Below are 27,838 nucleotides of genomic sequence, written 5' to 3' on the forward strand. Positions count from 1 at the left end.
ACTATAAGAAAGGGTACAAGAAATAGGAAAACAAGGAACAAATGAAAGGAATTTACGATTCCGTTTCTACCTATAAGTTTATGTTTAAAGAGAAGTGACCTAGCAATCAAACTTCCTTGGTATCATATACCGCTTGAGGTTCTTACTTCGGTAATAACTCAAACAATGGAAGCTAGGATACACTAATGACCTACAAGTGGGAAATGAAGCATGGCAATTCTACATTAGTTGTAGGGTCATCTAGTTTGTTTTAAGTCCTTTCAAAGGCTGGAACTTAATGGCTATTTTGTTCCATAATCAGCATACCTAAATTTCTGCTTCAAACACAGAAAGACTCACATTCAGAAGAACGAAAACAATGCTTGTTTGTTTGTTTATTTGAATGAAATGGTCATTTACGGTTTGAGTCAATATGCTTGATTAAAACAAACAACTCTTTAAATAAAAACTTTACTAGGTTCAAATCAAACCCTTGATTTGAGTTCCATTAATCTTTGGCATTGTTGCTTAGACCATATCAACAAGTTAACATTCACAAGCTCTATTTTAATGGACTTTTGAAAGTTGGTTGATTTCTAGATCAACTTAAGACAAGCTAGTCTTACTTGTTGAAAGTAACAAAGAATATGAACTATTGTTAGAACGCCTAGACGATAGAGTTCAAAGCTAAAGAAAGGTTTTATGACTTTATTATTTCACATTGATTTGAGTGAATATAGGTTTATTTACTCAAATGTGATATAAGTTGAATCTGTTTGGCTAGTTCAAAGATCCAGAAGTATAAAATCCACTTGGCAAGAAATCATAAAGATATAGGTTAGATCATGTTGATGATTACTTGAGACCAAATATGATCATCAATGATTGTGTGTTGTAATTTCACAATCTAGGTCCATAAGATATGGCATATCTTAGTTGGAATGATCGAAGTCAATTGGTACTTGATTCGATCAATGATGAATCATAAAGAACTTTCCTATAATTTCTAAAACAAAATGCTCAACTACCACCAAACTAAACCAAATTCGTCAAAGCTATTGAAAAGTAATTTCAGAATATCTTTTCATAATATATCTAAAGAGTTCCTAAACTCAGTGGGAGCTTAGTGTTTGTTATTCAACAAACTAAGGCCCAAGTATAGATATATTGTGATTTATTCAAATGAGACACAAGGGTATTGTTTCTACCACAAATTTTTGAGAACATAATGTTTGTTTGCTCGAAATAATGTCCTTTTGGAGATTCGTTTCCAAAATGACAAGTGGGAGAAAATAGACCTCGAAAGTCTTCGAGGCGAACAACAAACATAAACGGACATTCTGGAGGCTTTTCGAAGTTCTTTAGAAAATCCGAACACTTATTCTTTGAGGACTTTAGAAGTGGCTTTAAAGAATATATATCTCTTAGAAGACTTTACAAGTGCTTCAAGGAGAACAGAATATTCAAAGGACTTTCAAGTGGCTATTGATATTCTGTTGTTTGATGTTCTAATCCCATGTAGGCATAGAGTTCAAGTCACTATGAGATTCTTCTATTAGATAGTGAAGAAACCTACAACTTGCAGTCAAACTATTATCATGTAGATTAATGAGTTTGTGACTTGTAAGAAAGCTATGACGAAACCCAGATTCCCTAAAATGGTTAGAGGCCATATATAGACTCAAATGTTTTAGATGGTTAAAGGCCATAAAACATAACCAATGTTTTGATGACAAAATTGAAATTTTGTTGATTTGCAAGAATAGTTTCACACCTATTGGTTGCAAGTTTGTTTTAAGGATAAAAACCATCAAACATGAAATAGTGTTCACACACAAAGCTAGATTAGTTGCTAAAGGTTACAAGCAAATTCACGATGTGGATTGTGTTGAAACCTCATGCAAAATCGTAATGCTTAAGTCTATAATTCAAGCAATGATTGCATATTGGTACATATGGCAATTGGATGACAAAACATCTTCCTCAGTCAAATGTTGGAAGAAACTATGTACATGGTATGTCATAGGATTTGTGGATCCAAATAAATGCTTGAAAAGAAAAGCTAGTTTATAAAATCTAAGTACAGATTTAAGCAAGCAATTGGGAATTAGAACTATATTTTAGTGAAGCTAATAAGTATTTTAGTTTCATAAAATGTACATGATTCTTATAGATATATAAGAAGTTTAGTGGGAGTACATAAAAACTTAACTGGTCCTGTGTGTATCACACACATATCTCTCTATTGTGAAATAACATTCAAATGCTAATGACTTAGATTTGAAATTATTCATCAATGATGGACCAAGGCGAAACTTAGTACATACTGGGTATTAAGATCTATTTACAAAGATCTTATGATATTGTTTAGTAATGGCATTTACTAAATCAAACACGAAAGACTCCATTGGAGATATTCGATCCATATGAATAAATCTAAGTAATGAATGTTTGAACTATGTATAAGCATTTACTAAGTTAAACATCAAAGAATCTAATGAGATTCTTCACCTATATTATATGTCAAAGAATTTAGTTGGATTCAGTATCTACTGAAACTGAATGAGCTAAAGTTACATGAATAGAATTCAATTGGGAATTATTCTGCAAAAGAATTTATCATATATATGATATAATCTGAGGATCGCCAAAAACGTATCGTATGACTTTAGGCATGACGAACATATACCAATCTCTATTGATCTAAGTGAAGATCAACTAGATTGAGATCAAGAACACTTATGGTACTTGAAAAGGTACATAGGAATAGTTCCTGATTCAAGGAAATAAAGATATGCAAAATATTGATGCTACACGCATAAACACTGGCAAAGGATCAAGCAAGACCCTTTGGAGTTAACCATTGACAAGGACGAGCTAAAGAGCATCGTGTTTTGAAATGGCAACATGGATTGAAGACCATGAGTTGTTGCGTGGGAAATTAAAATAATAATTTCTATGTTCTAAGATATAGTTGGAGAGTCTTCCACATATCTGTGAACTGCTTGGATAAGTAGATCCAAACAAAGCATCACTAGCAACCTATACAGTTGAAGTAAAAGTAATTATTGCCTAAGAAGCAATAAAATAGAGTTGTTTATATGAGTTCTTCATTGAACTTGGGAAGATCACATGTCTGTTGACTTAATGGTTCTTCATTGCAAAATGCGTAGAACCACTAATGTAGCAAGAAAGACTAGATCACAAAATAAACATACTCAAAAGATCTTATCATCATATCTCGAAGAACATTCGATGAAAAGGATATTAAGATTAGCAAAGCATGATAACTAAACCTATGCAACAAGTGAGAAGCAACACTCACATTGTAGCACTGGAAATCAAGCATAGCTTTGAATTCCATGAAATGTTTTAAAGATGGGTTAGAGGCCCATGGTTGTAAAACATTGGGGTTGAACATTTATCATATATGAAATGTATTTTCATATTCCATTTAATCTTGGTTTAGTATTAAATGATGAGTCCCTTCAATTTGACGAAATATTCAAGATAGACTGTCAGGACCAGTCCTGTGACTAAGAAATGTCTATCAAGTGAACTTGAATGTCAAAAGTTGAAAATGGTCCCTGGTCGGAGTTTTCTATAAAATTGGACGCATAGAAAACGTTAGACGACTAGAATGCAAGATGACTAGTAGTTCTGTTTCTTGAACTATGTGGACATGGCAATGTCATAATCATTTGCATAGATACTTACTTTGGGAAGACTAGTATCGGACAAGACCTATGAAACTTTACTGTAAGAGATGAAAATCTGTCATAAGTAAATTTCATTAAAATTATTAGACACTAAATCCTCAATACCTGAGTGATTTGAGATTACTTGTTTGAGAACTGGTTGCTTTGACGTTGACCAACCGTCGCACCGTAAAAGGAGGCTATAAAGGCAACGCTCAGGTAATCACCTATCAAACGAAGTCTAATCTCAAGATCGCAAGATTGGGATTGTCCTCCCACAAATCGGGATGAGATGCTTAAAAGTTGTACAAGGCCACTCGGAGAGCTAGAAACTGTGAAATGCATGGCCGTGCTCGGATGAATCATAGGCTATGATTATCTGTTTATTTGATCAGTTGAACTCTGAAACCGAGGAACACCTCTGGACATAATAAGGATGACAACTCTTACCTTATGTTCAAGAGCAAGCATCGAGCGACAAAGGAATTAGGAAATGCACACTTGTCCCTAAGGACAAGTGGGAGACTGAAGGAAATAATGCCCTTGGTCCAAGTATGCATTCTATGTTAAGTCTAATAAGTGCGGTTCAGTATTAATTAACAAGTTAATAATTCAGTGAGATCAAGTGAGCTGAATGCCTAGCTAGAGGCCGCTTCAGTTCAAGTGGAATTAATGATATTAATCCACAGCTTACTCTTGACTGAACCCGTAGGGTCACACAAATAGTACGTAAACGGATCAAGTATTTAATGGCATTAAATACTCCATCTATGGATATTCGGAATCGACGGATCTTGGTTTCAGTGGGAGCTGAGATCGTCACAGGCAAGAAATGAATACTCCGGAAACGATGATATTGCCGGAAACAGAAATATGGATCGTATCGGAAATATAAATATTATCCAAGTCGTAGATGTTGCCGGAAACGGAAACATGGTACGTATCGGAAAATATTATCGGAAATGGAAATATTGCCGGAATTGGAAATATTGCCGGAAACGGAAATATTGTCAGATTCGGAAATATTATCGGAATCGGAAAATAATTCCGGAAACGGAAATATTAAATATTTGTTCGAAACGGAAATTAATTCCGGAATCGGAAATATTAAATATTGTTCGTATCGGAAATGAATTCCGGAATCGGGAAATTAATCGGAAGCGTATCGTATGAATTAGCATCGGACGAGGCCTGCCAGACGAAGGCCCAGCACGAAGCCGGGCCATCGCCCAGCAAGCCAGCGCGCCACAACGCACCAGCCAAGGCTGCGCCAGGCCCACCGCAAGGCAGGCCCAGCGCGCGCCAACGCTGCGGCAGCGTGTGGGCCTCGTGGCAATGGGCTGCGAGCTCGCGGGCTGCGCGCGCGCGCATGGCGCCCCTCGTTGGCTGCTGTGCGTGCGTATGTGTGTTTGTGTGCTATACGAATCCTAAAGCTATCAGGTTTCGACATATGATTAAATTCCTAAACCTAAAAGGATGAATTAATTAAATAAGAATTCTATTAGGATTCTAGTTTAATTAATTCGTATCCTAATAGGATTACAATTCCCTTTCCATACCTCTATAAATAAAGGCCTAGGGTCATTATTTTGAAGAGAGTATTCAAGTATTCAAAGTGATTTTTGAGAGCAAAAATTCAGTCATATAATTGCCTACATTAGCCGAAAATTCTAAGTACCTTAAGTGCGATCCTAGTTGGTCAAGCTTAAGGCGGATCCGGACGTGCTGTGAACTATCTACGGAGGGACGACACTTGGAGTCCTAAAGACTTGTTCTTGTTCGGTTCGGGCGCAGCTAGGGAAGGCACGCAACAAAGTGTATGCATCTAAACTATGCTAAATGATTATGTGTAAATAATATGCTTTCCTGGCTTTATGGTTTTTCCGCATGATTTATGAATTGTCATATGTATCATAACCTAACATATCTGTCTCCTTCTTAACCTCAGTTGTAGCCTCATTCTCATTGACTACCTTTTCAGCTTCCTTACCATCCATAACTATCTTTGGGATTTCCTCACTGACCAGACCACTAGCAGACACCCCAGAATCAACCTCAACCAGCATAGAAGGACCATCATAATCCCTACCACTCCTCAATGTAATTGCATTAGCAGTTTCCCTATTTTCGGGCTGTGAAGGAAATTGGCCTGGTGGCCTCCCTGCAATAGTAGTAGCCATCTTTGCCAACTGTGTATCAATGATCTTGTTGTGAGCAGTAAGAGCATCGATCTTTGCATCCTTTTCACTTAGAGATTTTTGCATTCGTAGCATCATGTTCCTCATCTCTACTAGCATAGGGTCATGCTGTGTGGCTTGAGGTTGTGGTGGTAGGGGTGGTGTGTGTTGTCTAGGGAACCCAGGTGGTCCACTAGACTGTTGGTTGTAGTTGTTCCGTGGTTGGTAGGATTGTTGATGTGGGGGTTGGTATGGTTGTTGTGGTGGATGTTGGACTTGGTGAGGGTTCTGGATATTGTTGCTCCTGTAGGATAGTAGAGGGTTGTTTTTGTAGCCCTCATTGTAAGAGTTGGAGAATGGGTTATTTTGTTTGTAGGATTGAAATGTGTTACATTGTTCAACAAAGATCCTACATTCCTGTGCATAATGACCAGACATTCCACAACTTTCACAAACAGTAGCAGGTTGGGCACTCATAGCAGCTACACTAACAGGTTGGGCAGATTGAGCATTGGCTGCTTGCATATTATCAAACTTATAGTGTAAAGCAGTCAATTGGGCAGTTAATTGTTCAATAGGATTTAAATCATGCTTACCACCCCTATTAGATAAACCTCTAGGATTCCCATACTGGGCATTGTGAATGGCTATCTCCTCAATCACCTCCATAGCGCTAGGCACCTCAAGTTGCATGAATCTCCCACTGGCAGCTGAATCCAACAAACATCTAGACTCATTTCCCAGACCATTATAAAACTGCTGAATCAAGAACCAATCTTCCAAATCATGGTGCGGGCACTCTCTTTGCAAATCCTTGAATCTCTCCCAGACCTCGAACAAACTCTCATCTGCTTGTTGTGAGATACCCAATATCTGACCCCTTAGACGAGCTGTTTTCTCAGGTGGAAAATATTTAACATAAAAAGCAAGAGCCAAGGACTCCCAATTAGTGATTTTCAAATTCGCCCGATTCAACCCATTAATCCACAATTTAGCTTTCCCACTCAAAGAGAACGGGAAAAGTATCTCCATAGTCTGCTCCGGAGTCAATCCTTTTTGCTTGATGGTGGGACAATATTGGATGAAGGACTGTATGTGAAGATTCGGATCTTCACCTGGTTCCCCACCGTACTGGCGTCTCTCAATCATGTTAATCATTGCAGGCTCAATCTTGAAGGTCTCAGCTGCAATAGAAGGCATGATTGCCTTTGGTAGCACGGACAGACTTGGCTTAGAATAGTCTGTAAGCCGTGGGGTAGGTGGCGGTAGTAGAGTTTCGTCACCCATCTCTATCTCTGAAATTGAATCTGTATCTGAAGGAAAAAGATCGCCAATATTATGATCATAATCAGAGTAATTCCCACACTGTGCAATGAAAGTTCTTCGTCTACGAAAGGTTCTTTCGGGCTCAGGTTCGAACGGAGTAAGATTACTAGTACCTACGGTCCTGGGCATAGACAAAGACTACAAAACAATGTGAGATCCGGCCTCAAGGAACGTGAGTTCCTTGAGTAGTAACAAACAATAATCTAGGATAAGCAATTAACAACAGAAAATAAAACCGTTTCCCCGGCAACGGCGCCAAAATTTGACAGGCTAAATCGCACTCCTATCAAAGATAAACCTAACGTTCACCAACTAAAAATATAGCAAGGGAAGTAGGGATCGTATCCACAGGGAAACAATGTTCTTTCTACTATTAATCGGCAATTCTAGACTATTGGGAAACAAGAATATGGATTGATTTGTATAATATAACTAGGACGATAATAAAATAGGGAAAAATCGGATATTAAAAGGTCTAGGGCATAGGTTCACCGATGAACAACATTCTAGGATGACAACAATCGATAATAATCAATAAAACAGTTAATTAGACTAGCATGCTCTCTCGATAAAATCTGAAATAAAGAAATACCTAATAACGAAGAACGAACGATAACTGAAAGTTTGAATCTTTAATTAATCTAAAGTTGAGTGTTTGGAGAATAAAAATCAAAGTTTTAAGCTAAGCAAAATAATAATACGAAGTTTCGGAGAGAGAGAGACGTACTATAAAACACTAAATAAATATATAAGCCTCCCCTTAATCCTACGGAGTAACTTAAGCAAAAGAAAACGTAATGGGACCGAAAACCGGGCACCCCGGTTTCCAGAAACCGGCCGGTTTTCGGCCCAGTCAGGCGTTCCAAAAGTATCAGGTAGCGAAAACCGGGGCCACAGGTTTCTCCAAACCTGCCGGTTTCGCACCTAAGAGAGATTTCCTTCCATTCTCAAAACCTGCCGGTTTTCGAAAACCGGGGCCACAGGTTTTGAGCTCAATTTGACGCATTTGCCTTGAGTTTGAACTTGAGGCCCATGCCCAACTCCTTTGGGCCAAGTTTGACGCTCGTGCCCCCTTTGAATCTAGCTAGATCATCCCGTAATGCCTCGGGATCCGTGTAGTCATCCAAGAGTGATAAGAAACGGGCCCCCAAAGATCAATTATCATCAAAAACAGCCCTGCAACTAACAGACAGTACACAACACACATTAGCACTAAAATAGGCTCCGAAGAGCTCAAATGAGATGAAAAGTGCATACGGGACGGGGGTAAAAACTATATAAAATATGAGTGTATCAACAACCAAAAATACGGAGATGATCCAAGTCGGGTTCTTTGCCAAATAAGACCTCAAATGGAGTTTTATTTTTCAACAAGCCAGACGGGGTTCGATTAATTAAATAAACCGCACCCAAAATGCATTCACCCCAAAGATGGGCTACCACCATGAACCCCAACTCTTGTTTGTCCGTCACTTTAGACGTGCACATTCTAAAGCTATTGCTACTCAGTTTCACTTTACATGATTTACAAATTGAAACCCTGTTATGACTCAACAATCACATAAGGCATACAATCCACATTTATTCACAACTGTTTTTATCTTGGAATTAAGTAAGTGATCACAAAGGTATCAAACAAGACTCATTCCAATTAAATCCAACCTTTCCTTTAATACTGATCAACCCCTCTATATGGGTATAAGGTTTCAACTTACTAAACAAGGTCCTCGGCCCTCATAAAGTAGTGAAAAGCTAAAAGGGAACAACGATCAATCGATCTGAATCAATATATATATAAAATAATCTAGTGTTCCCAACCAAACATGTTAGCATCAATCATCTACTAACATGTTATAATCCTCATAACGAAATATATATGTTCAACATGTCCATCCAACAATATTAAACATGAAATTCCAACATAATCAAGTCCATCAACAAATTTCAACTTGGTTTCAACAGATAACACACATTCCAAGCACACAGGTATGTGTAGACAAACTGATAGACCACTTTAACACTTTCAAAAGTCGCCTACGCAGAAATTCCCGCCTAAAACAACCAATAAAGGTTCCCATCAACTCCCCATAATTCACAGCAATAATCAAGTATTCTAAATACATTTAAACTTGTTTAGAACATTCCTCAACAACCAAACTTAACTACTAAATCTCCTAGCATATTAATTACTTCACTAACGATCACGAATTATCATAAATTCATATATAACACGCAATTTACAATTTCCAGCAATATAAAATAGTTTCAAACTACTCCAGAATATATCCAACATGCTTAAAATCATAAAAATAATAACTTTCATAATTTATAATCATCCTAATATGATTTTAAAACTATTAAAACCTTAAAAATTCATGTTTTAATAATTTAAAACCCTTATTTAACAAAATTAATAAATCTGGAAATTAAATTCATTAGGCAAAATATGAAATCTAAATTCTATATTTACATCATTAAAACCATAAATTTATAATATGAAAATATTAATTAAATTACTAAAACCAAATTAAAGCATTTAATAGTTTTAGGGTTAAAGAAATAACCAAAAGGGAGAGAGGTAAGGGCGCCGGCCGGAGGGAGGAACGGCGGCGGTAGTGCGGTGCACGTTGGTTGGCGGCGGCACTGCAGAACGGTGGTCGGAGGGAAGCTGCAGCGACGTGAGGAAGGGAAGGCAATTACGAAGAGGAGAAAGAGAATAAAAGAACGAGAGGGAGAAAAGAATAGCGTCGACCTGATTGGGACGCGGCGACTGTTGGTGTAGGTGACGGCCGACGGCGGTGCAGCAAGGCAGTGCAGCAACAGAGCCGACCGGTGGTGGTGGTGGTGGTGCCTTGCGAGAGAAGCAAGGGAAAGGAGAATCAAGGAGGAGGAGAAGAAAAGTGAAGGCTTGACTGCAGCGACGGCTGGTGCAGCGGTCGACGGGGTAGATGGTCGACGGCGCGACGGCGCTGGTCTGTGGTGGAGGGTTGTCAGAGGTGGATATTGGCTTAAGCAGGGAAGAAGAAAAATAAGAGGAATGTGAAGAGAAGGAAGGGAAGGCACACGTGAAAGAGAGGGAAGAGAAGTTAGAAAATTATGTGGGTTTGAGAGTTTATTTACTTGGGCTTTACTAATTGGGCTAGGAGTAGAATTGTGTTCTAGTGTTTGAATCCAAGGCCGATTAGAAATGTTTTTGTTCAAATTCTTTCAAAATATAATTGTAAAAACTAATTTTGATTGCATAAATCGTTAAAATATTTAGAACGTATAAAAATAAATATTCGTTAATTACATTTTTATTTCTAAAATTCGTAAATTCTATTTAAATACAATTAACTATACGTTAAAATATATTAATAAGATTTATAAAATTACGGGGGATTACAAATGCTCTACCAACATTCACAATATGTTGATGTTTCCGTTCAACACGACCATTTTGTTGCGGAGTACTAACACAAGAAGTTTGAAAAATAATCCCATTTTCATCAAAATAGTCAAACATACATCTGAATTCGGTGCCATTATCACTACGCACAAATTTCACAGTGGAGTCAAATTGACGTTCAATCATAGCAAAGAAAGAACGGAAAGCTTTATAAACTTCGGTTTTTGAATGCAATAAGTACACCCAAACTGCTCTAGAGAAATCATCTACCAAGGTCAAAAAATAATGAGCATCACTAGTAGAGGGAATAGAGTTACGCCCCCATAAATCACAATGTATTAATTCAAACATTCTACTAGCCTTGCTATCACTAACAGGAAAACTATCACGATGTTGCTTAGCTTGAGGGAAAATCCCACAAGCCTTATTTAATTTCTTCGTAATATTATGAGAACATTTTTGAATTGCAGGCACTAACTTGAGAACTCTGTCCGACGGATGCCCCAACCGGCGATGCCATAACTCAAAAGTAGACACTTCAGGAACAGTCACCGCATACACTTAAGGAATCGGCCGAAAATAGTAGAGTCCATCCTTCCGTTCACCAGCTCCAATCAGGCTCCCCGAACGTTGGTCCTGTATAGCACATAAAGAGTCATTGAATTGGACTAAACAGTTAGAATCATCAATTAATTGCGACACCGATATTAAATTGCAACATAAAGTAGGAACAAATAAGACATTGCCAAGAATTAATTCTTGAGAGAGGACCGCACGACCCTCCTTGGTAGCAATAGTGTGGTTCCCATCCGGTAGACCTAGGGGCGAAGCAGAAATAGATTGAATATGGGTCAGCCGTGAAGAATCACTAGTAACATGACACGACGCCCCTGTGTCAATAATCCAAGGTAGGGCGGAACACTCACCCGTCATTTTATCTAAGGAAGAACTGATGTTGAGCATATTTAGGACGGCACGCACTTGCTCAGGAGTAAACTCAACGGGAACACCATTTTCAGAACCTCTTGCGTGGCTGCTTTCACCCAAATTGCTGCCAGAAATGGCGTTGGCACGAGCAGACACTCCACGCCCACGAGATACAAGTACAGAGGCAGTACCCCCCTTAACCGAGCCTCCCCGAGCCCGACGACTTTGCATTTCTTCGTACCACTCCGGGTAACCATGGAGCTTAAAGCACGTACTAGTGTCATGGCCATCACGTTTGCAGTGAGTACACGTGAGCTGTGAGCGGTCAGGTCTGTCGATGCGGGGCTTGGGACGTTCAGCCTGAAGGGCAAAGATAGACTGCGTTTGAACAACCTCCTTCGCTGCTTGTATAGTGGCAATGTCCCTGGATCTTTCCTCTTGCACAAACGCTAGGTAAGCCTCATCTAATGTGGGCATGGGCACTCTGGACAGAAGATTAGTACTCACTGTAGCATAGAGTTCGTCATCAACACCGATCAAGAATTGATGCAAAATCTCCTCATCCCTGTCTGCAACGAGTTTCCCAGCCATGTTGCACGAGCAGTTACCGCACTCGCATACTCTCAATGGTTTAAACTGCACTAAGTCATCGTACAACCTTGTGAGAGTTGTGTAATGATCCTCCATGGTGACACCCTTACCCTGCTTGCAAGCCATGATCTCACCACGGATCTGTTGTAGTCGCGGTCCGTTCGCGATACAGTATTTCTTTACCAAAAAATCCCACAATTTTTTAGCATTGTCATGAAAAGGAATGGATGCAGCGATTTTGGGCTCCATGCTTCTCAACATCCAAGAAACAAGCATTGAATTAACTGTAACCCAATCAAGTTGCTTCTTCTTGTCGGTAGGTTGTGTAATCGTGCCATTGACGAATACGAATTTACGACGTGACTATAGGGAAAGCTGCATTGCCCTGGCCCACGCCAAATAGTTCTCACCCCGTAGTAACACATGAGTGACGATAGTGCCTGGTTGATCTCCAGAACTCAGGTAATATGGAGATACGGGATCAATTTTTCCATCACCGTCCATGGCTAATCAAGACTGTTCACGCTGATGAAGTCTGACTGCAAAAGAGGAAAAGAAGAAAAAAAATATTAGGTTTAGGGTTTGCTAGGCTGCTAGCTCCGATACCATGATAAGTTTAATTAGGTTTTGTGTTTTCTTGATTTGTATTTCCATCTCAATTGGTTTATATATACAACTGTGACTATCTGCGTACTATTGCTAGGCCTAAATACAAGGTGGGCCAATAGAGCCCAACTACACAAGAATATAAACCGTAATAATAGACATCTTTTTAAACAAGGAAATAGTGCAATTGATGCACCTAATACTCTAATAGACCCTAGGCTCTATATAAAAAAAAAAATAAGGCATGGATGCTAGTTTACCACCGATTAACTCTTTCTAAATGGTACATTTACACAAGTGCCAAAGTCCCAGCCTCCAGCCTCCTTCCAAATTCCAGGTTGAAAAAGCCAAAAAAAAAAAAAAATCATGCAACATTTGATATAGTAGACAATCCATTAATTTTCAAATCATGACTAGCAACCTTCGCATAATCGCTAATCTATACTAACTAGTATAGAACCCGTGCCATGCATGGTAATCCAAAATTATTGACATGGTATACATAATATTGTTAAAAAATAATTCGTATCCATCTAATTTTTCATACCATTAAAGTTCCACTTTTCAAATAATTCGTATCCAAACTAATTTTTCCATACCACTAATGTTCCACTTTTCAAATACTTCTTAATTTGAGATGTTCTTATCGTACATGGGTGAATAATATATCTACTAACATGAATATATACATGAGAATGTAACAAATTTATTTTTATTTTATTAATATACTAAATAGTGGATATTTTATTAGTAAAAGAAAAGAGTATAATATTTTTTTTAATAAATTTGATAGATACCTAATCCCAAAATCCAAGATCATGAGAAAATTTTGCGTAATGTTCTAATTTTTTTTTAATAGGTCTCAAAAAAAATTGAAAAAAAAATGAGAAGATGAGAAATTGAGAAGTCTGACTTCCACTGCCATTTCATTTCTCATCCTTTCATTGTTCCACCAACATATCTCACCTCATTCACACTCCCATTCATCAGGGAAAAAAAATACTCCCACTCATCTTCTCCTTTTGTCTATTCATTAGAAAAAAAAGAGTCAATTACAGTTAATTTCACGATCTTAGACAGAGCCGGAATATCGATCTATGGCTACTACTATGTCTGAGTTGAAATGGTTGGAGTCCATTTTTTTTGTTTAGGTGTTCGACACAAACGACCTATGAGGCTATATCGCGACAGTCAAGCGACTCAAGCGGCCCTACATATAGCCACAAACCCGGTTTTTCATGAAAGGACGAAACACATTGAGATGGATTGTCATTTCGCCCGAGATGAGATCCAATATGGGAATATAGTTACATCCCATTTTCGAACAGGAGAAAATCAGTTAGCGGATATATTTACCAAGGCACTTGGTAAACCGCAATTTCTAATCCTTCTTCCCAAGTTGGGCATTCGAAATTTCCATGCTCCAACTTGAGGAGGAGTATTAGCGGAATATTACAGTAATAAGGACACTTAGCGTGTAAATATTCTATGTACCATAATTAGGATATCCTTTGTATTTAGTTTCCTAATCTTTTTGGGTTACCTAGGTTTTACCCTAATAGCTTGTGCATATATAGATTATAGATATTGTAGCAGTCACGAACATTGAAATATAGAAATACAGAAGTTCTTCTCTTCTTCAACCTTGTGTATTATCTTAGCAACATAAGCAAAAGAGAAAAGCAAAAGAAGGAAGAATATCAACCCAAAAATAAATTGAGAAAAAATAAAATAAAAAAGGAATTGGTGGATAATACTACATGCCTACGTGGTATTACAAATAATACAGCCAAAAATGGCAATTTCATACCTTAAGTCCTTAACTACTACTCCCTCAGTCCTTTAATACTCGCATCGGTTTGACCAGTGCGGAGTTTAAGACATTTAAATTGACTTATTAATTTAATAGGTGTTAGTTAATAGTGGGGTACTTTTTTTAATATAGTTAGTGGGAAATGTGTAAGGGTTGAGGAAGTACAAATACATATCAGATATGTATGGGCAAATACATATCATAACAAAAGACAAAATAGGAAAAAGGACAAAAAAAAAATTAAATGGTACTTTTCTAAACACAAATGGTACTTTTTTTTACAGAATGGTACTTTTCTTTACAGAATGGTACTCTTTTTACATGAATGGTACTTCCTTTTTTTTCTTTTAGTTGATATGTGTGTTTCCACACATATCAGATATGCGAAAAAACGACCCCGTAAGGGTTGGGGAGTGGTGAGTGAGGGGTGTGGGTTTTTAAATGATTTTTTGTAGGGAGTAGGGGTGTAAGTGGGGTAATAGGTAAGTGTGAGAAATAATATAATATTGGTAAAGATTTCTATTTATAGAAGCGGTGCAAGTATTAAGGGACAGCCCGAAAAGGAAAGCGGTGCGAGTATTAAGGGGACGGAGGGAGTATATATACATTGGCATTCTTCCAAGAAACACATAGTTTTGACTTCACCAACAACATGCTCAACAACACCACAATCCATCATTATGTATACAAATTTTATAGGAACTGTCCATAGTCGGATAACCCTTGCTTGTATCATTATATTTTTTATGGACGGATTAATAGTGTGTATGAGACTAAAATTTTGGGCCCTTTTTTTTTCCTCACAATTAACGTTTAGGTTTAATATATGCTTGATATTATTGTTGGATGAGTAGGGAGTATATACAATGCTGCTTATATACGGTTGAATTCCATTACCCTAATTTGTTGCGATTATTCTGGATTCTAGGGATTACTACCTTTTTTTTTTTTTTTTTTTATGATTTTTTACTTAATTTTTTCAAAGATATTTATGTTATCTTTTTCTATGCATCCCTATTTTGCAGGGAACTTAGGAAAATTTATGTTTTGTAGAATATTTTTTTTATTTGTTCCCTACTTTGTAGGGAACTTAGGGAATATTTTTGTTTTGTAAGTTTATTTATTTATTATTTATTTGTTATCTACTGCCATCCGTATTTTATGGGATGCTTTTATATGTATATTTTTTTACGTAGTTGATTTTAGGAAATATTTTTGTTTTGTAATTTTATTTATTTATTTGTTACCTACTGCCATCCGTATTTTATGGGCTGATTTTATATGTATATATTATTCATATTTTTTACGGTATTTTTTTTATAGTAATAGACTAATAGGTGTTTTATCCATATTTGTTCATGTAAATATATTGGCTGATGTGGTTTCCTATATTTTTGGAAGCTAAAAATTGAATACTATATCACGAATTTATCTCAGCAATATATATCCCCCCTCCTAAATTTTAGATACTGCAGCTACACATTATTTTTAGATTTCTTTTTATTATTTTCTATGCTACTTTTTAGGGAATCTAATTTTTATTGTGCTATATGAAATGTAAACTGTTTTTTTTTATAAACAATCTTTTGTAAACTGAATTTTATCTATTTTTTTTAGTATTATATTCGATATTATAGCTATTTAATAAAAAATAATTTTAAAAGAAAAATACTAAGGACTCATCAGGGCGTGACATGTGTTATTCTTGGTATGTCTTTTAGTATATAGTATAGTAATAGTAATAGATACTAAAAGAAACCCCAACTGACATCACTACTGTACATGTGGCGCTTTTACATGAAAAAAATTTCCGCCTAAGCAAAAGACGATGTCACTGATCTCTATTTTTTCTTTCCTTGTGTTGCAAACTTGCAATTTAATACTCCCCCTGTCTCTTTTTGTTCTTTACGTTTGGTATTTTTCACGCGTTTTAACGATTAATTAATTTACATCGAGATTCCTCAATTTTTTTTTATCTAAACAAGATAAATTACGCTTATTTATAATGTTTTCACTTTTATCAAAATTCTAATATTGAGAAATGAGAAAAATTTAATGTCTCAATGGAAAAGTATGAGAGATTAAACGACCCAATGAATTTAATTGGTTAAAATAATAATTGGACACAAATTTTGATAGAATACTAAGTCATTTATGTGATAATATAAAAGAAAATGTACAAAACCTTTTGAAATACCAAAAAGGAAAACGTATAGAATAAAAAGAGACGGAGGGAGTAATACTCTGTAGAACATTGTATTTGGACTTTTCTTGGGAAAATTAATTAATATTTTGAAAATACACATTAACAAGATCCCACATGACTATGTTTTATCTTACGTATAAATGATAAATCACCACCAATGATCAAAGTATAATAATTCCTCCGTCTTTTAATACTCGCAACGTTTGTAAGTCTCACGCATGCCAATGCACAACTTTGATCATTTATATCTTAAATTCTCTTTATGCAAAAATTATAAAAAGTTGATATTTTGAAAATACTCATTGACACGAATCTAACAAGATTACGAATAGTCAAAGTATACTATATGAATAGTGGCAAAAATCCAAACATTGCGAGTATTAAAAGACGAAGGAAGTATGTGAATAGTGTAGAAATCGCAAACGTTATGGTATTAAAAATCGGGAGAAGTATGAATCATTTCTTTTCCCTAAAGAATAAGGCATTAGTACTCCATGTGAAAGGACGAAAATAACCCCGCTATATATTGGAAGCTAATCAAGCTATTTGCCGAGCCTTTTCAAGTTAATCTCGGTGATTGGAAATTTTTTCCAATCAAATGGCATTTTCGTAAATAATTGATGATTTTATTACGAAAATGCCATTAAATGTGGGTGACATGTCATCAAATATGGGCCACATGTACGGTCATAATTGTATTTTCATAATACATCAAAATTATATAATATACAGTCAACAACTCGCAAAGTACAATAAACTTCTACTAATAATCAATCCACAACTATAAATATACAGTCAACCACTTACCAATAAACAATATTGCATTTCAGTAGTTCATCAACAATCATAAAATATACAGTCAACGGTAAGTTGTATACAATCAACACCGAGTAATATGCAGTCAATAACTATAAATATACAGTCAACCCCTAACATTATACCAACTACAATTTTCAAGCAAAATATTTACGAAAATGCCATTTGATTGAAAAAGTTTTCCAATCACTGAGATTAACTCGGAATTTCTCCTATTTGCCTGCCGCGACTCGAAAAATCAATAATGAACAATTACATGCTGCAACCAGTTTCATTCATTCACAGAGTGACAAAACCCAGAAAAAAAAAATGCTCTGAAATTTAAACCTGCAGCAAAAAATGGGGAAGAACAGCAAGAAGCAGAGGCATCAACAGAAACCTTTAGCTCGTCAAAGAAACTCTAATTTTCCTCCAGAAGATGAACATTACCCTCCTCTTTCTCTCCCCAATAGCGAAGAAGAAACCCCAGAAGAAGAAGAACCTGAACCAGAAATTCACCAAACCCCTTCTTCCGATGATTCAATTCCTTCAAAGTTTTCTCTCTATCAACAATCTGTTCAGGTACTTTCAATTTAACAAATATCTTTTAGTTGAATACTAGAATTGTTAATTATGGTTAATTTGTTATGATTTTAATTAGGTATTTTGTGTTATTGTTGTTGTTTTCAAATGTAGTCACCAAAAGGGGATATAAGCTATTTGCAGAAGTTTTTCTTGATGTATGTTGGTGGGAGGGCTCCTCTTCATCTACAGGAGGATTTTTGTGGCACTGCTCTTATTAGGTAAAATTTTTACTTCTTCATCATGTATGATTTTTATGTCTAATGGAGGATTTGTTGTTGTCGTTGTCATTGTCATCTTCATCGTCATCACTGTCTCTATTTGTGGAACTAGTAATGCTCATACTTTAAAGGAGAGAAAGAACAAATATGATGGGCCGATTTTGTGAGGTTATATGAGTACATTGAGGTAATCCATATAATGCACCCTTATGACTGGATATTCAACTATTCAAATCACATTGTCCGAACTCCACATAATTAAGCACTTGGCATGATCCGACTTAAAACCTCCCTTATTATAAGGTACTAATAAGGTACTTGGGAATGGGAATGGCAATGACAATGACAATGCTGCTCAACCTTTTTTGGACATTGAGTATATATATAGTGTGAGAAGTGTCAATTTGGCCATGTTACCTTTTCCCTTTACACCTGAGCATTTCACATATTGTGTTACTTGGGATATGGTTTGTTAAAGATCACGTGGGAACTAGGAAGTGAGACCTATGGTTAGAGGGTTTGCTTTTTTTTACTTATTGGTGTTGTGCAGTTTTTCTAACTTCTCTCCATACAACTACCTATTTATTCAAATCTTGAAGTAGTTCACTCCGTTTCTGCCTTTTATTTCCGATTCCTACTTGAATGCTTTAGGTGTCTTTTGGATTGATCTTTTGTAATAATTTGATACGGTGAGCTATGAAGCTAATTTCTCATCTATGGTCTACACATTAACAAGAACGTGAAATATTTGTCTTGACCGATCACGTAATTTACTTTCAAATGTTCTTCGATTTAGGTTAGACTTCATTGCAGTTCATTCTTCCTTTTGTAACGAACCCAAATCAGATAAGAATCAGGCCGGCTGTGCGTTTCACGTACTCCAGAAGAAGACAAAACAAGAAGGGGCAAAAGGAAACTTATGAGCAACAGGGAGAGATACCCCATCAGCAAGGATAAGACAAGAGTAGTAAAACGTAGGTGGGAAAAGGGGTGTAAATAAAAGGGAAGGAATGAATGAAGAGAGGCAGGCATTTTGTGAGTAATATTATCTAGAGATTGACAGCCTGAAGCTGTCCTTTGAGACTAGTGACCTAAAGTCATCCCCCCTTTTGTAAACCCACATTTCTGAGCAATAGAAATCAATCCCACATTTCCCTAAAACCATTCTGCTTGTATTGTTTTCTGTGTTGTTTGCAGTAAGAGCATTCCAAGTGGTATTAGAGCCGGTCGACGCTGGAGACCGGCGGAAGAAACATGGTGGGCCAAAGTCACACCCAGAGAATCGAATCGCTCGAAATAAATGTGGAGGGTCTTACCGAGAATGTGAGTAGCAGGTTTGATGCGTTGGAAAACATAATCACTGAGTTGCAAAACTCACAAGAGGAGGCGATTAGTCCAATCCTGTCTCAGGCGGTGGCGGAAGGTGTGGCGGCGACGCAAAAATTATTGGCTGAACAGCTGTTTGCGACACTTGAAGCTGAGACTAAGAAGAACCAGGAAGTGATAGCCGTCGCGACGGAGAGGCTGGAATGGAGGGTCATACGGCTCAGGGAGGACCACAACAACCAAGTGGCGGCGGATATAGCCAACCAGAAAAAGTTCCAGCAAGAGATCCGAGACGTGCTAGCCGGATTCCAGGAGAAACCGCCAAACCCACCACCTCAAACAGCTCCAGTTTACGAGGTGGTTGACAATATATTAGAGACGAGGGTTGTTGACAATATATTAGAGACGAGGGTGAATGACAGGAGGTCGGAGGATAGGGTGTTTAAAAGGGGTGGTGGTCACTCTTGGCGTTACCGGAAACTGGAAATGCCAGTGTTCGATGGATCGGACCCCGATGGGTGGATCTTACGGGGCGAGACGTATTTTAACTTTTATCGTTTGAGTGAAGAAGAGAGGGTAGAGGAGGCGGTGTTGGCTTTGGAGGGTGACGCGATCCAGTGGTACCGGTGGGAGAATCATCGCCACACCATCACCAAATTGGCCGATTTCAAGAAGAGAATACTCCAGGAGTTTCAGTCGGCCAATGAAGGGTCGTTGCATGAGCAGTGGATGTCGTTGACACAGACAACCACCGTGAAAGAGTATCGCCGGAAATACATCCAGCTGACAGGGCCCTTGGAAGATGTCACAAAGAACGTGATGATGGGGAGGTTCATGTCTGGGTTGAAGGAGGAGGTGAAGGTGGAGCTTCGGGTTTTAAACCCCTACAATCTGGATCAAGCCATGGATATGGCAGTTCGGATCGAGGAGAAATTGCGGGTCGGGTCACCAAAAAAAGGAATGGGCATAAATCCAGGTGGGCCTTGTAAAGGAAGCCTAACACTTAACTCTCAAAGGAGTGGGTCAGTGGGGTTAGTATCCACATTTGGGGTACCCAATACAAACCCGACTTCTCAGAGGAGTTGGCCGAAGGCTCCAACGGAATCACAGGCGTCGGCGAGTTCTCCAAGGTCGGTTTCCACCGTTTCTGGTGGAGTGGTGGTGGAAACGGAAGTACATGGTGGCTGACAGAGCAAGATTGGCGGGAAAGAGGGCAAAGGGTTGTGTTTCAAGTGTGACGAACGATGGGGAGTGGGCCATCGTTGTAAGAGGAGAGAACTGAGTGTGCTCGTAGCTGCCGCCGGCGAGGAAGAGGAGATTGAGAGTGAGGAGCATGCGGAAATTGAAGAGGAGGAGGTGGTTCCCACCGGAATTTCACTATACTCTGTGGTGGGGATCTCCGACCCAAAAACCATGAAGCTTCGAGGTCGAGTTGTGCGGCGGTCTGTGGTGGTGATGATCGACCTAGAGGCCACACACAACTTCATATCGCAAAGGTTAGTAGTTGAATTGTGCATTCCAACTCTCAATTCCAGCAAGTTTGGGGTATCCTTGGGCAATGGAGAGGAAATTCAAGGGGAAGGTATGTGTAAGGGAGTGAGGGTAGAGTTAGATGGTGGGGTTGAAATTTAGGAGGATTTCTTGCCATTACAGGGTGAGATAGAAAGAATGATCAGGGAGATGCATGCTTGAGGCTGGGATTATCAAGCCGTCCACCAGCCCTTTTTCTAGTTCGGTGCTGTTAGTCAAGAAGAAGGATGGGTCATGGAGATTTTGTGTGGACTACCGGGCCCTCAACAAGGAAACCGTGCCCGATAAGTACCCTATTCCGGTGATCGACGAGTTGTTGGATGAGTTATATGGGGCTGCAATCTTCTCCAAGCTGGACCCTGGACCTTAAATCTGGGTACCACCAGATTCGGGTGAAACACAACCATACACACAAAACAGCATTTCGAACTCATGAGGGCCACTATGAGTTCTTGGTGATGCCGTTCGGGCTCACCAACGCACCGACCACTTTTCAATCCTTGATGAATGAGGTATTTTGTCCCTACTTGAGAAAATTTGTGTTGGTTTTTTTTGATGATATTCTTAATTACAGCATTGATGAGCACGCACATCGTGAGCACATGAGGCTTTTTTTTGAGATATTAGCAGCCCATAAGCTGTGTGTGAACCGAAAGAAATGTGATTTTGGCAAGAGAGAAGTGGCCATGTCATATACAAGGGAGGAGTGGCCATGGATAATGAGAAGGTGCCGTTCTTGAATGGCCCACACCGCGGAACTTGCGTGAACTTCGGGGGTTCTTGGGCTTGACGGGGTATTACCGCAAGTTTGTCTTTGTCTTGGGCAGATAGCTCTCTGCCTCACTCTGCCTCACTGAGCAATTAAAGAAGGATAACTTCGAGTGGTCACAAGAAGCCACCATGGCTTTTGAAAAGCTTAAGAAAGCCATGACCACTGCACCAGTTCTTGCTATGCCAAATTTCAGCAGAGAGTTCATTCTTGAAACGGATGCTTCGGTACGGGCTAGGGGCAGTGCTTATGCAGGGAGGACGTCCGGTTGCGTTCTTCAGCAAGATGCTTGGGCCAAGAGCTCAAGGAAAATCCATCTACGAAAAGGAACTATGGCCATTAGTTTGGCCGTGGAAAAATGGAGGCATTACTTGATGGGCTGCCATTTTGTAATATATTCTGAGCAGCAGAGCCTACGATTTATAACCCAACAACGAAAAGTGGGAGGGGATTATCAACGTTGGATGAGGAAACTGATTGGTTTTGGTTTTGAGGTCGAGTACAGACCATGAGCCTCTAACAAGGTGGTTGATGCCTTGTCTCGCAAGGGGAACATAGGAGTGGAACTGGGAACACTTAGTACTCAGTATGCAGTAGATTGGAGCAAGCTAGACCACGAAGTACAACAAGACCCATTCTTGCAGCGCATCACAAGGGAGATTACTTGTAATCCAGAGGCTCATGTGGGTTTCACCTGCGATGGAGGAACGTTGAAGTTCAAAGGACGGGTAGCCTTGCCTAAAAGCTCCTCTTTCATTCCTCTTTTGTTACAGGAGTATAATAGTGTAGTTGGGGGACATATGGGCGAGACCAGAACTTACTTGAGAATGGCTTCAGAATGGTATTGGCAAGGTATGAGGAAAGAAGTTGGGGATTATGTTCACCAGTGTGTTACTTGCCAGCAAAACAAGTATTTGCAGCAGTGCCCAACAGGGTTATTACAACCTTTACCTATTCCAATGAGAGTTTGGGATGAACTATCCATGGATCTCATAGGAGGGTTACCTACTTCCAAGGGGTGGGATACTATTCTGGTGGTGGTAGATCGATTCTCTAAGGCAGCGCATTTTCTGGGGTTGAAACATCCTTTCAATGCTGTGAGTGTGGCAGAGTTGTTTGTAAAAGAGGTGGTGCACCTCCATGGGTTTCCTGCAACAATTGTTTCTGATCGAGATAAGGTTATTATGAGCATTTTTTTGAAGGAACTCTTCCGTTTGCGAGGCACATGCCTGAAAAGAAGCACTGCATATCACGCGCAGACGGATGGGCAGACCGAGAATGTGAATAAAGTTTTGGAGACCTATCTTAGGTGCTTCGTGGGTGGTAAGCCAAAATCGTGGGCCAAGTGGTTAGCATGGGCGGAGTACGCTTACAACACATCAGTGCATAGTTCCACCGGAATGACTCCATTTAAGGTGGTCTATGGGAGGGAACCCCCAAAACTCTTACGGCAAGGGGCTGGCAACACTCAAGTGGGGAGTTTGGAGGAATGACTGCAAGAGAGAGACATGGTGTTGGATGAATTGTACATCAATATCAAGCGAGCTCAAGTAAGAATGAAGAACAATGCTGATAAGCACCGTAGAGATGAACAATTTGAGGTACGGGACAGGGTGTACCTCAAACTTCAACCATACAGACAACGTTCCTTGGCAAGAAGGCCATTTTAGAAACTTGCTGCTCGGTTTTATGGCCCATACACTGTGCTGCAGCGTGTTGGTGAGGTGGCTTACAAGCTAGACCTTCCTTTATCGTGCAAAATCCATCCCATCTCCCATGTGTCTCAGCTTAAGAGAGCAATTGGTGATCAGCCCTCCTCACTCTCAATTCCAGAGCAACTTACTGCAGACTTGGAGCTCGTGGTTGAACCAGAAGAAGTGTTCGAAGTGAAGAGCAGAACTGTGGGCAACACCAATCAGCTTTGGGTTTTGATTAAGTGGAAACACTTACCACAGTTTGAGGCCACCTAGGAAGAGGCTGTGATGATACAGGAGAGATTTCCACTTTTCCACCTTGAGGACAAGGTGAATCTCCAGGAAGGGACTGATGTAACGAACCCAAATAGATAAGAATCAGGCCGGCTGTGCGTTTCACGTACTCCAGAAGAAGACAAAACAAGAAGGGGAAAAAGGAAACTTCTGAGCAGCAGGGAGAGAGACCACATCAGCAAGGATAAGACAAGAGTAGTAACACGTAGGTGGGAAAAGGGGTGTAAATAAAAGGGAAGGAAGGAATGAAGAGAGGCAGGCATTTTGTGAGTAATATTATCTAGAGATTGACAGCCTGAAGCTGTCCTTTGAGACTAGTGACCTAAAGTCACCCCCCCCTTTTGTAAACCGACATTTCTGAGCAATAGAAATCGATCCCACATTTCCCAAAAACCATTCTGCTTGTATTGTTTTCTGTGTTGTTTGCAGTAAGAGCATTCCACCTTATCTCACATGCATTTTGGTGTTAGGAACTGGGATAACTATGGTGTCTTGGCTCTTCAAGTATACATATTATAACCGTTTTCACAAAAGCAGCTGTGATATTTCTCTAAAGTCTAAACTCTAAAGTGCTCATACTGCTACATGTTATCAGACATGATCTAAAATTCTAAATAATCTTCGTGACTGCTATTTGTTCCGTGTCATGTCTTGTTGTTCGTGTCTATACGCTCATTGTGGTTGCCCTTTACCTGGCATGCTAAACAAAACAATGACTCAAGTGGATGCAAACAGCTTATTCTTTTTTGTGTGTGTAAATTGTATCATCAGCTCATTGACATGGAATCAATAGGCTGAAGTGGTAATTTATGTTCAGTTGTGCACAAATAGCGAGCTCTACTAGTATGCCAAATATCATCCTGAACAAATTTCAAGGCATTATTCTTATGGCCTGTTTGGTAAGAGGTGGTACATTAAGGGACTGGTATTGGTTATTTGCACTATTATGGCGTGGAGAGTATCTTGGAAATGTCCAAGGCAATGCGTCTACACTTGCAAATATGTCCCTTTCTTCATTATCTCCACAGCTCCACTTGTTGGTAATGAGTTGGGGCTTTGTGGGTGGGTGGGTGGGTGGGGGGGAGGTATTGGTTTTACTCAAATTCCATGATCTTGGGCATCCATGTACCAAATTACCCACAAAATTTGGCTATCATTCCCTTAATTTGTATCCATACCAAGCAGGTTGGTCGCTTCAACCTTACTTTCTTGATTAAAAAGGTTAATTTCATTCTATTGTGAAATATGTGCCTTAGCTGACTCAAGTGCTATCAAAATTTCCAAATGTTTCATATTACCATCTAATCTGAGTGTTACACAATGTCTTTGACAGTACAGAGTGGCTTCGAACTGACCCTCGGAGGACTGCTATAGGCGTAGATTTTGACCTCGAGGCACTCATGTGGTGCGTGGAAAACAATGTTGACAAAGTTGGCAACGACATCCGTTCGGGAATCTCTCTTTTTCATGGAAACGTTTTGCAGCCTCTCGAAGCTAGACTTGTCAAATTGGATCCTGAGGATCTCATTCAGAAAGTAACTATCCAAGAGAGTAATGATGCCACGCTGAAAATCCCAGCGGAAAACTCTCTGGGATCGGCAGCTTCAGTTAGTGGTGGAATTTTTAAGAAGGATTTCTCACTGCCTGCAAGGGATATTGTGTGTGCTTTTAATTACAGTTGTTGCTGCCTGCATAAGCGGAAAGAGCTTGTTGCATATTTCAAATTTTCCCTTGATGCTTTGTCCAAGAAGGGTGGTATATTTGTCATGGATTTATATGGTGGTACTTCATCTGAGCACGAAATAAAGCTCCAGAGGAAATTTCCCAATTTTACGGTACGTTTCGCAAAATATATGCTGGATATTGACTTTGGTGTATTATTACAACTTTGCGTTTGTGTTAATACTCTTGCAATGTAGTTAAATTGAAAGGGAGAACTTTTTATTCCAGTTGCCTTTTCCTGACGATTGATACTTGGTGTCAAGCTCCTTGTATACTGTTTTTTTTTGTTTTGTTTATAACATGTAGCTACTTTCAGATGTGCTGAATTTTCATACTTAAAAGAGAGAATAGATTTGTAAGTGATAGAATACAACTGGTAACTTGTGAATCGAGAATGCCGGCTTATTTTCCACAGACAATCTAGTAACTTATTTTCACTCATCACTTTTGTGGGAACTCAGACTAGTACCCTTCAACGTGTCGAGGTTGGTTGTCTCTTTTGTTTTGAAGATATAGAGATTTTCTGGATAGCTATTGTTAGTGGACTAGTAGCATTCTTTATATTTTTTGTAAGAGTAATATAAGGAAGGATTGTAATTTGTCCTTTTTGGTTGCTACAAATTAAAGCTTGTACGTCAATACACGAAGACCTGTAACTGAATATGATGATAGCATAGTCAGGTCCTGTGGTATAAGAATGGTCCACAAATAATCTTTCGCCTGTGAGTTAGGAAGAACCTTGAGATTGGCTTCTCAGTAATTCCGGCTGCTTGGTTCTGCTATTTAGGAGAGTGTAAATGCCATAATGTGCTTGAATATGCAAAAAACATATAGGGCATTCCTTTGCGCTGGCTGGTTATAAGAAGGGTTTAGATCCTTCGAAATTAAGCCTCGAAGGCTCTAACTGCTCATTTGATAGGCGGTAATAATTGGTGGTAAACTAGTAATGGTAATGAACATATATGCAATTTTTAAAGAAAGTCACATGACAATGTCCATGGCAATGCTTGTGCACCCACAAATATCCTCCCTTTTCATAAATTTTCTTTTTCTTCTTTTACCACATTAGAGGTGGTTATTGAGTGCTAATGAAAAATTACAGGGGAAACACATGTTTGGTGATGGAATTGCATTGGTGTGGGACTTTCCTAGAAAAGATATGAAGTACATATTGATTTGTGACCATTACTGTCAATTATTACCATCTACCAAACGGGCCGTAAATGTGTTTTTGATAACTGAAAATTATCTCTTTTGTGTACTTGTAATTGATAGCCCATATTTACTTCTATAGCTATTCTTCCGTGTATATTTCTACTGCAGTGTAAGGTGTAGTAATCTTATTTGGTTTCTTATCACAACTTTTCAAGCCACAGAAGAAAATTTCACAGTGCATATGTTTATATCATGTACAGTACACTTGGGAGCAAGCGGAATTTGATGTTATTCAGCGGAAGACCAGAATCAGTCTTCACTATCAGCTTCACAAACCACAGAAAAAAATTCGCAATGCCTTTTCTTATAGCTGGAGGCTGTAAGTTTCATCAATTTGCTCTTTATACAATTACAATGCATAGCTTTGAAAAGGTTGATTATGGCTTACTTTCTTAATTAAATACAGGTGGTCATTGCCTGAGATAAGGGACTGTTTGGAAGAAGCTGGTTTTGGATCTATCCATTTTTGGATTAGAGAGATGCCGGACACCGAGAGAAACAGAAGCACTCGGGGATTTGGCACCTCACGAGATGATAAATACGAAGAGGCGTCAAGTTTTCAGCAACAAGATGCGTGGAATGCCTATATTGTAGCTGTGGCTTAAGTATATATTCAAATCTATACAGCACATTGGCAAAAGTTGCAATGCAGAGAATTCACTTCAGGAGGGATAGTGGTACGCTTTCTTTCCTGCAAAACTCATTGGAAAAGCACTACTTGTTTTTATCTCCTAACCTAGAATCAGGAATCAGGAGTCCAGTATTTTAGTTTAGTGGATTTTTGATGTGTGTTCTTCTTGTAACCGAAAAAAGATTTGAATGCCTAGAGGCTCAATATGTCTCATAAACAAGCTTTGGACCCTAGGATTCTCAAATTGTATTCATTTGAGCAGGCATGTTTTAAACACTCAGACATAGGGGGGAAGCATTGGCCAATATATCATTCTAGATAATGCACTACTTTATAGATACTCATTTG

General features: G+C 38.8%; 1 protein-coding gene and 1 non-coding gene across 2 annotated transcripts; both read left to right on the top strand.

Moving 5' to 3' along the window:
* The first annotated feature begins 6,636 nt into the window (after positions 1-6,636).
* Positions 6,637-6,742, top strand: LOC130464551 (small nucleolar RNA R71). The gene has a single exon (XR_008924949.1). It is a non-coding gene; the product is annotated as a small nucleolar RNA R71 (small nucleolar RNA).
* Positions 6,743-17,764: 11,022 nt separating this feature from the next.
* Positions 17,765-27,832, top strand: LOC110785344 (uncharacterized). Its single transcript, XM_021989783.2, has 5 exons — positions 17,765-18,088; positions 18,203-18,309; positions 25,256-25,757; positions 27,060-27,178; positions 27,266-27,832. Exons 1-5 carry the CDS (start codon positions 17,867-17,869, stop codon positions 27,462-27,464), a joined length of 1,149 nt encoding a protein of 382 aa, XP_021845475.1. The 5' UTR covers positions 17,765-17,866; the 3' UTR covers positions 27,465-27,832.
* Positions 27,833-27,838: the final 6 nt, after the last annotated feature.

Source organism: Spinacia oleracea, chromosome 6, assembly GCF_020520425.1.
Source record: "Spinacia oleracea cultivar Varoflay chromosome 6, BTI_SOV_V1, whole genome shotgun sequence".
Lineage (NCBI taxonomy): Eukaryota > Viridiplantae > Streptophyta > Magnoliopsida > Caryophyllales > Amaranthaceae > Spinacia > Spinacia oleracea.

What these genes read in the sequence shown, in the direction of transcription:
- LOC110785344 (XM_021989783.2), top strand. Translation starts at nt 17,867, where the DNA reads ATGGGGAAGAACAGCAAGAAGCAGAGGCATCAACAGAAACCTTTAGCT. An exon ending in TCTATCAACAATCTGTTCAG is followed by an intron (nt 18,089 to 18,202) that starts GTACTTTCAATT and finishes TTTCAAATGTAG; the next exon opens with TCACCAAAAGGGGATATAAG. An exon ending in TGTGGCACTGCTCTTATTAG is followed by an intron (nt 18,310 to 25,255) that starts GTAAAATTTTTA and finishes TGTCTTTGACAG; the next exon opens with TACAGAGTGGCTTCGAACTG.